The sequence below is a fragment of the Triticum dicoccoides genome, chromosome 2A, assembly GCF_002162155.2.
Source record: "Triticum dicoccoides isolate Atlit2015 ecotype Zavitan chromosome 2A, WEW_v2.0, whole genome shotgun sequence".
Lineage (NCBI taxonomy): Eukaryota > Viridiplantae > Streptophyta > Magnoliopsida > Poales > Poaceae > Triticum > Triticum dicoccoides.
The window spans coordinates 635,619,343-635,627,405 of record NC_041382.1 but is presented as its reverse complement, the minus strand read 5'-3'; the positions used below and the strand labels follow the sequence as shown (position 1 = coordinate 635,627,405).

At 44.1% G+C, this 8,063-nt stretch overlaps 1 protein-coding gene across 3 annotated transcripts; it reads left to right on the top strand.

The window, feature by feature from the left end:
• Positions 1 to 397: 397 nt before the first annotated feature.
• LOC119355904 (kinesin-like protein KIN-7F) lies at positions 398 to 6,312 on the top strand. Of its 3 annotated transcripts, none has more exons than XM_037622787.1 (14): positions 398 to 631; positions 1,251 to 1,526; positions 2,101 to 2,190; positions 2,280 to 2,380; positions 2,464 to 2,577; positions 2,664 to 2,745; positions 2,828 to 2,895; positions 2,993 to 3,058; positions 3,148 to 3,272; positions 3,389 to 3,716; positions 4,076 to 4,183; positions 4,341 to 5,177; positions 5,288 to 5,604; positions 5,678 to 6,312. In XM_037622787.1, the coding sequence occupies exons 2-14, from the start codon at positions 1,289 to 1,291 to the stop codon at positions 6,000 to 6,002; spliced, it is 2,799 nt and encodes a 932-aa protein (XP_037478684.1). In that variant the 5' UTR covers positions 398 to 631; positions 1,251 to 1,288; the 3' UTR covers positions 6,003 to 6,312. The 3 variants fall into 3 exon arrangements, with proteins under 3 accessions (XP_037478684.1, XP_037478683.1, XP_037478682.1); XM_037622786.1 differs by lacking the exon at positions 398 to 631 and adding an exon at positions 832 to 1,128; XM_037622785.1 differs by lacking the exon at positions 398 to 631 and having other exon boundaries at positions 833 to 1,526.
• Positions 6,313 to 8,063: the final 1,751 nt, after the last annotated feature.

Below are 8,063 nucleotides of genomic sequence, written 5' to 3'. Positions count from 1 at the left end.
AAAAGGTTAAATTACCTAATCTAATCCAGTAGCAGTGCTTTTCAAGGCTGTAAGGCTGCGCAAAGAGCCAAAGACGGGTTCTCAAAAAAAAAGAGCCAAAGATGGGGAGGGCCTTCGCGCAAAAATGGAGGCACAGAGAAAGTAAAAAAGTAAAGTAAAATTAAATAAAAAAGAAAAAGGCAGCCAAAAGGGGGTGGGGACAAAGGAAGCAATCGGCGGCCTCCTCCCCCTCTGGCGGGCCGGGTCGATTCCCGTGTGTGAAAAAGAAAGAAAAAAAACTAGTACTAGCGGGAGGGAGGGGGCAAAAAGGAAAGCAACCGTCCTCTACGATAACCCCCCGAAACGGCCAGCCAGTCCAGATCGTGGTGAAGGGAGAGGTGGAGTGGAGGTGGTGCCGTGCTGCCGTTCCGTTCCGTTCCGTCCCGCGGTGGCCGCCAGTCCAGTTCACTGCCGCTGCTCTCGCGAGCCGCGAAACCACCTCGCTCCTCTCGTGGCCTCTGATTCTGCCTCGCAACACAGGCGAACTCCCCAGCGCAGCCATGGCGGCCGCCGAGGCCAGACCCTACTCCGTGCCGGCGGGCGCCGCGGGCCACCTGGCCCCTTCGGCGGCGAGCGTCTGCCTGTAGGCCCGGTAAATCCCCCGCCATTATTTACCCCCTTCCATGTCCCTGTCGCCTGAGCATTACATATTTACGTACAGACGCAGTACAGGCCGGCAGGTCGCCGCTAGTTAATTTCCTCCCGTCAGCGGCGCGATCTCGCATTCTCGCTTAACGAGGCCTCTCCCCGGGTAGTTGAGCCAAATCGCCATGTGATCCGGGCGCGGCGTGGGTATCTCCGTCGGTGGGGCGATAGAATATGTCTGCAGGAGCGTCCTAGGGAAGCAGGCAGCAGGGCAGGGCGGTCAACATCGGCGCGAGTAGCTGCTGCTGCTGCCAGTCGGTGCTAGATTTGGCCCGATCATTAGTGCGGTTTCACTGTGCCAGGCGACGCCCTAACCACCACCGCCCGTCCGAATCACCCGCGGCCGGGGGATTAGGAATGCTTGCGCTCTCCTCCACCTACTGGGCCAACTACTCAACGCTCCTGCCCGGCTGCCCCCCGCCACAACTCGCAGGAGCAGGACAGGTTCCTTGATGGGTTCCCCCTCTGCTGCTTCCAATTATTCCGCATTCATGTGCTCCGCCCCATTTGTTTTCTCTTGCCTAGCGTGATAGATAATTAATGGTGTTATGGACTTATGGTTGCAGATGGTGTAGGGAAGGGGAGACAGAGAGTGAGTAGTGAGATGGGGGCGATTGGGGGCGACGAGATGGCGCAGTGGGATAATGCGGACGGAGGCGAGGTGGTCAATGGCGCCGCCGGGAAGCTGGAGAAGATACTGGTTTCGGTGAGGCTCAGGCCGCTCAGCGACAAGGAGGTTGCGCGCGGGGATCCGTCCGAGTGGGAGTGCATCAGCGACACCACCGTCATCGCCCGGAGCGCCTTCCCCGACCGGCCAACGGCTCCGACTGCCTACTCCTTTGGTTGGTGCATCGTCCCCCCTGATCTTTTCGCTCACATCAAAGCTGTGCTGTGCATGTTTTTCTTTGTCTTTAGTTCATTACTTCTGCTGTTTCTGTTATCATAGGCCCCATAATTATTATTATACTGTATCTCACTAGCGTTTTAGAAGCTGTACATTTGTATATTGGTTTAAACTGATTAGAATGTCGAATACATGTCTGGACTCTGGAGTACCAATTACAGATGATAGGTAAATTTTTACTGTATAGTATGGATATATTTTTGTTACTGGCAACCGAAACTCCTCGATTAACCTCATTACTGCTCATGTTCTGACAGGAGCAACTTGGAGAATGATTCTTTAGGTTAATGGGAGCTACTTATCATTAAAAAAACTCACCTGGAACTGAAATGTTCAGATTCTGTACAAATCAAACCTATTAATTTTAGTTTGTGATGAGTTTCATCATATAATCACCGGGACTTTAGCTCGTTTCTTCCACAATAGGGCTCTGCACAAACTTTACTCACTTTCAGATGTGATATTATGTGTATCTCCTTTGAGACTTTAACCAAAACTCTATCCAATTACAGACAGGGTATTCCGTTCTGACTGCGATACCAAAGAAGTGTACGAGCAAGGGGCCAAGGAGGTTGCCCTCTCTGTAGTTAGTGGCATCAACTGTTAAGTGCAGACATTCTGGCTATTTTTCTCCTATCTGCTTTAATCAAAGCGACGGTCTCACTGAATAATTTGCTTTTGTCTGCAACAGCTAGTATCTTTGCATATGGTCAAACAAGTAGTGGGAAGACACACACCATGACCGGAATAACGGAATGTACAGTATCAGATATTTATGATTACATTGGCCGGGTAATTAAACACCTTTCATATGGTCACAGTTTTGGTCCGAATCTGTAACCATTGGTCTGAAATATGCTCAACATCTTTTGCAGCACGAGGAGAGAGCATTCGTGTTGAAATTCTCAGCGATCGAAATATATAACGAAGTTGTAAGGGATCTTCTTAGTTCAGAAAACACTTCTCTTAGACTTTGGGATGACGCAGAGGTCAGGACACTCCTACTCGTTTTTGTTCTCTATAAATCCTGTTGTTCCCCTGCATTACTAATGGCTTGATACTGTATATTCTACAGAAGGGGACTTATGTAGAGAACCTTAAAGAGGTGATATTGAGGGACTGGAACCATCTCAAGGAACTTATTTCTGTGTGTGAAGGTGGGATGTTGTTTGTATTAGCTTACCAATTTATAAGTGGTGATTACTCTCATCTCATTTGTGCAATGTGTGCTTGTACCAGCTCAAAGGAGAACCGGAGAGACATACTTAAACGAAAACAGCTCCAGATCGCATCAAATCCTTAAATTGGTTTGTCTACTACTTTGTTGCATGTAAAAAGGAAGGATTCAGTATATTTTGTGTTACAGAAGGTCACCATTCCTGATTTGTTTATCTATTGTTTCAGACTATCGAAAGTTCTGCTCGTGAATTCTTGGGTAAGGACAAGTCAACGACACTTGCGGCTAGTGTGGTAAGAACTAAGCACAAAGATTTACTTTTTGGTAATATTTATTTTTTTACATACGAAGAAGTGACAGCATCTTTTGTTGTCATGTGCAGAACTTTGTTGATTTGGCAGGAAGTGAACGTGCATCTCAGGCACTGTCAGCTGGTGCTAGGCTGAAGGAAGGTTGTCATATTAATAGAAGTTTACTTACCCTGGGAACTGTCATTCGTAAACTAAGGTTACATCCCTAATTCAATATTCTGCAGTGTTGAGTTTCAATGGAAAGTTTCTCTTGGTTAAAAAAATCCTGTTCTAGCTTCCATTTATATTATTTACTTGGTTTCACCTATGCAGCAAGGTAAGAAATGGACACATACCATATCGGGATTCAAAGCTCACACGCATATTACAACCTTCTCTTGGAGGTAATGCAAGGACTGCAATCATTTGCACAATGAGCCCAGCCCGAAGCTACATGGAGCAATCAAGAAATACCCTGCTATTTGCAAGTTGTGCAAAGGAAGTAGTTACAAATGCACAGGTTAATGTAGTCATGTCTGATAAAGCCCTAGTTAAGCATTTACAAAGGGAACTTGCTAGGTTGGAGAGTGAACTGCGATGTCCAGCTACCTATTCCAGTCTAGAATCATTGGTGAGGGAAAAAGATAACCACATCCGGAAGGTAAATGTTACTTCTGACATTTGTGTTGGTTTCTTCTTTTTGTACATTATAGGAAACAGATCTTACCTTTTGCCAGTTTTAAACACAAGTCGCAGAGCTTACTGTTTTTCCATGAAAATTATAACACACAGAAAAGACGAACATGTACATGTGTAAACTTTTTCAAAATATTTTGACAATTTTTTTTCTCACTTGGGAACATGTGCTCCCGGGTGCAAAACCTTGAATTAGAGATCCTATAGTAAACCACTGTTTTATGTATGTTGCATGCATTTTTTGCCATGCCAATTACCTTAAAATGCCCAAATACACCTTCCTTCTTGTGATGGTGTAGAAGTTTAATAGACCCTTCCTTGCAGATGGAGAAAGAAATTAAGGAATTGAAGGCACAGCGTGATCTGGCTCAATCTAGGCTGCAGGATCTGCTCCAGGTTGTTGGAGATAACCATGTTTCAAAGCGCCCCCTGGTACATGCACTTTCTTACTTCCTACTGTGCTACATTCTCTGTTGCTAAATGTAAGACGTTTTGGCAGTTCGAACAGAGGTAGTACTAGTAGTTAACTAGTCTTTCTGGTTGTGTCAAAACGATTAAAGTGTTTGCTTTCTCTCTTATGTACATGTAGGCTTCTGGAAGGAACTTTACCTTCGATGTGCCCCAGCCATGTGAAGATCAGATATCAACAACCGAATCATCAGAAGTAGTTGACAATGTCCAAAATTTCAGGTTCCAAGGACGCCATGCAGCACAGAGGGAAGTTGGGTCTCAACAGTCTGAAAATAATGTGCAGTTTGCTACCCCATTGAGTTATTCAGTCAGCAGTCCTCCATTCAGTGGGATGCCCCCAACCACTAGCAGAGATGACGTTTCTCAGATATCAAATGAGGATTCAGATGATGTTTGCAAAGAAGTACGGTGCATAGAGACCAATGAAACAGAAGGAAAAAATGGTCTGGACTCGTCAGCTATCGGGAGCAATATCTTGCAAGATTCGAATGTGGGTGCTAGTACACATGGAAACGATGATGTATCTACTGTTACCCTGGAGCAACATCTAGAGACTGTCAGAAAACCTTTTGCCAATCTTGTCGAAGATCTAGGGTCTTCAACACGAAACCCATCTAGCTCTAGAGGAATTGTGAGAAGCAGGAGCTGTAGGTCTCTGATGGGCTCTACTCTGTTTGAAGACCTGGAGAAGGATGACTGCACACCACCGAGCAGAAGATTCATGGACTTCCCCGGGAGACCTGAAGGGGGTCAAAGAAGGGGCTCTGCGCTGAACTTTGATGCAGAGAGTGAAACTTTGTCACGGGCAGGGTCAATGCTTTCTGAAATTACTACTACGAGGGGTGGACCCAAGGCAAATGGTTCTGTGGCAGGTGACACAGAATTTACCGGCATAGGTGAATTTGTTGCTGAACTGAAAGAAATGGCTCAGTATCAGAAGCAACTCGGTGGTCAGGTGTGGAACTATTTACTTGTCTTTGCAATGTTATTATTATTCTATCAGTACAGCACATTGGGGTAATATATTGTGCAAATTTTGAATACCATTTTTTTAATGTTTTTCAGTATGTTAACGGAGAAATAGCAGAAGGAACCGTCAGGAGCGTTGGATTAGATCCAATCATGGATGCCTTGCAATCACCTTCGCGATGGCCACTGGAATTTGAGAGAAAACAGCAAGAGATCATTGACCTTTGGCATGCATGCTATGCTTCATTGGTTCACAGAACCTACTTTTTCTTGTTGTTTAAAGGAGATCCAGCCGACTCCATTTACATGGAAGTGGAGATAAGGAGGCTATCTTTCCTTAAAGATACCTATGCCAATGGTGGTATGGAAAGCAAAGTCGTGGCTGGTAGCCTGAACACTTCTCTGGTTTCAAGGTAAGTCACATTTCTCACTTGTCTGCATTACAACACTTGAATTCCTCCTGACGGAAACTACTCCGATATGTAGTGCCAGGAAGTTGCAACGTGAGAGGGAGATGCTCTGCAGGCAAATGCAGAAGCGGCTCTCGATTGAGGAAAGAGAGAGCATGTACACCAAATGGGGAGTTTCGCTGTCCTCCAAGAGGAGAAGGCTTCAGGTGGCACGTCGCCTTTGGACCGAAACCAAAAACCTCGAGCATGTCAGGGAGAGCGCTTCCCTTGTCGCCCGATTGATCGGCCTCCTAGAGCCAGGAAAGGCACTGAGGGAGATGTTTGGGCTAAGCTTTGCGCCACAGCAGTTCAGCCGACGATCCCACAATAGCTGGAGATATGGCCGTTCTTCTCTGGACTGATTGCGACATGCGAATGAACACGAGGTTTTCATTGTTCCCTTGTTGGATATATAGAATTATATAGGAGCATAGCATTGGCGGTTGTAGCTTATATAGGCCCTTCAGTGTGCTTTCTGTATGATATTGTAAAATGCATCGACCCTACTCAATCTTACACCATCAAGTTCGATTGGGAAGCTCTGTCTACTGAACTGGGGTCAAATATGCAACACTTCTGTAAGCTGTGTTCGTCTGTTTCCAAAGAGATCCAAGGTTATGTATGTGCAACTTGTGGAAGAAACATTCAACTGGATAGCTTTCAATCTTTACACTTTGTTACAGCTCTCGGCAAGAAGTACAATCTTTACACTTTTGTCTGAGCAATACATCTCTAGAGTCCATCAATTACATACAGCCCTCAACAAGATGCCGAGCCAACGATAACGAGGGCTACTGCCTAGATTGGAGGTGACATCAGCGTGACCGAGCTGAGAACCAGCCGAGGATGGGACATCTCGGCGAGGAATCAAACGGCGCTCGGGTCACCGTCTTCACCATGGCGACGAGGAAGTCCTCGAGCCCGCACGGGATGGCGACCACCTTCCCCTCGACGCCGTCCTCCTTCTTGGCCTTGGCCATCAGCGACGCGAAGTGCTTGCTGCGTAGGTGCGATGCCGGCAGCTCGAACTCGTGGTGGCTGTACCCCGGCGGCTCCACCCGCACCTTCACGTGCCGCTCCGGCTTCTGCGTCGTCTTGCCGTTGAAGAGCCCCATGGCGTCGCTCGGCGGCGGCGTGCGGGCTCCGGCGAGACGGATCTAGGTCTCCAATCAGAAAATCTAGCAAAGTGGTTGTGGACTTGCGGTGATGCGATCGGTGCTGTATATTATGGGAACCTCGGCACGGTATCGGTTTGGCGGGATTCCGAGCGGTCAACGAGAGTCTGAAACTCTGAATACGATTAAAACTAGTGATTGCGGCGGCTTACGAGGGGCGAGTGGTAGGGCAGCCTCGCCTTAGCAGCACGAGACTGGCCCGGCCCATCTTGCGGGGAGCCATAGCCTCGTCCTTTTCTGTTTTTGCTTTTACGTTTTTTTGATTTTTTACTTTTCTTTGAACTTTCAAATATTATATATGTTTCCTACTACCAGTGGTAATTACAAAAACACTCTACATCAAACATTTGAAAAATGTTAATCTAGCATTTAAAAAATGTTTAATGTGTATAGAAAAATGCTTTCCATGTGTACGAAAGAATGCATACAATGTATATGAAAAAAGTTGATCATGTATTCAAAAAATGTTAATCAATCATTTGAACAAACTGTTAATCAAGTATTTGAAAAATGTTAATAAAGCATTTGAAAACTGTTAAATATGTACATAGAAAGGTTTGTCATATATACAAAAATATACACAAAACAAATTCAATATGTATGAAAAATGTTCACAAAGTATTTAAGAAAGCCTAAACATGTATAAAACATATTCCTGGTGTATACAAAAAATGTAAAAAATACATTAAATAAATGTAGAGATCGAAAAACATATATTTTATTTTTTATTTAAGAAATGTTAAACATGTACATAAATTTTTTTTACGTAAATGAAAAATGTACATCGTGTGTCAAGATATGTTTGTTACCATTAAAAAAATATTCACAGTGTATTTAAAAATGTTGACCATGTATTATAAAAATATTAATATTTTAACTGAAAAATGTTAAACATGTAGTAAAAATGTATTTGAAAGATATATACCAATATAAGTTTTAAAAAATGTTAATCACGTATTTGAAACATGTAAAAGTGTATATAAAATATATTTATAATGTATAAAAAAATGTTGGACATGTACTAAAAAAGTTGACATGTGTTGGAAAAAAAAGAAACAGGTGAAAACAACAAAGAAATAAATAAAAACGAAGAAGCCGAATAAAAACCATATAGAAAAAAACAAAGAAAACGAAAAAAAATGAAAAATTGAAAAGAGAATAAAATCAATGCAAAATAATGGTAACATAGATAACCAAGAAAGAAACAAAGGAAAATGAAGAAAAGGAAAAAAAACAGTAAGGACCAAG

Bases quoted from the DNA above. Each gene is read 5' to 3' on its own strand.
- LOC119355904 (XM_037622785.1), top strand. From the start codon at position 1,241: ATGGTTGCAGATGGTGTAGGGAAGGGGAGACAGAGAGTGAGTAGTGAG. The intron at 2,191-2,279 runs GTTAAGTGCAGA...TGTCTGCAACAG, and splicing joins TGTAGTTAGTGGCATCAACT to CTAGTATCTTTGCATATGGT. The intron at 3,717-4,075 runs GTAAATGTTACT...CCTTCCTTGCAG, and splicing joins AAGATAACCACATCCGGAAG to ATGGAGAAAGAAATTAAGGA.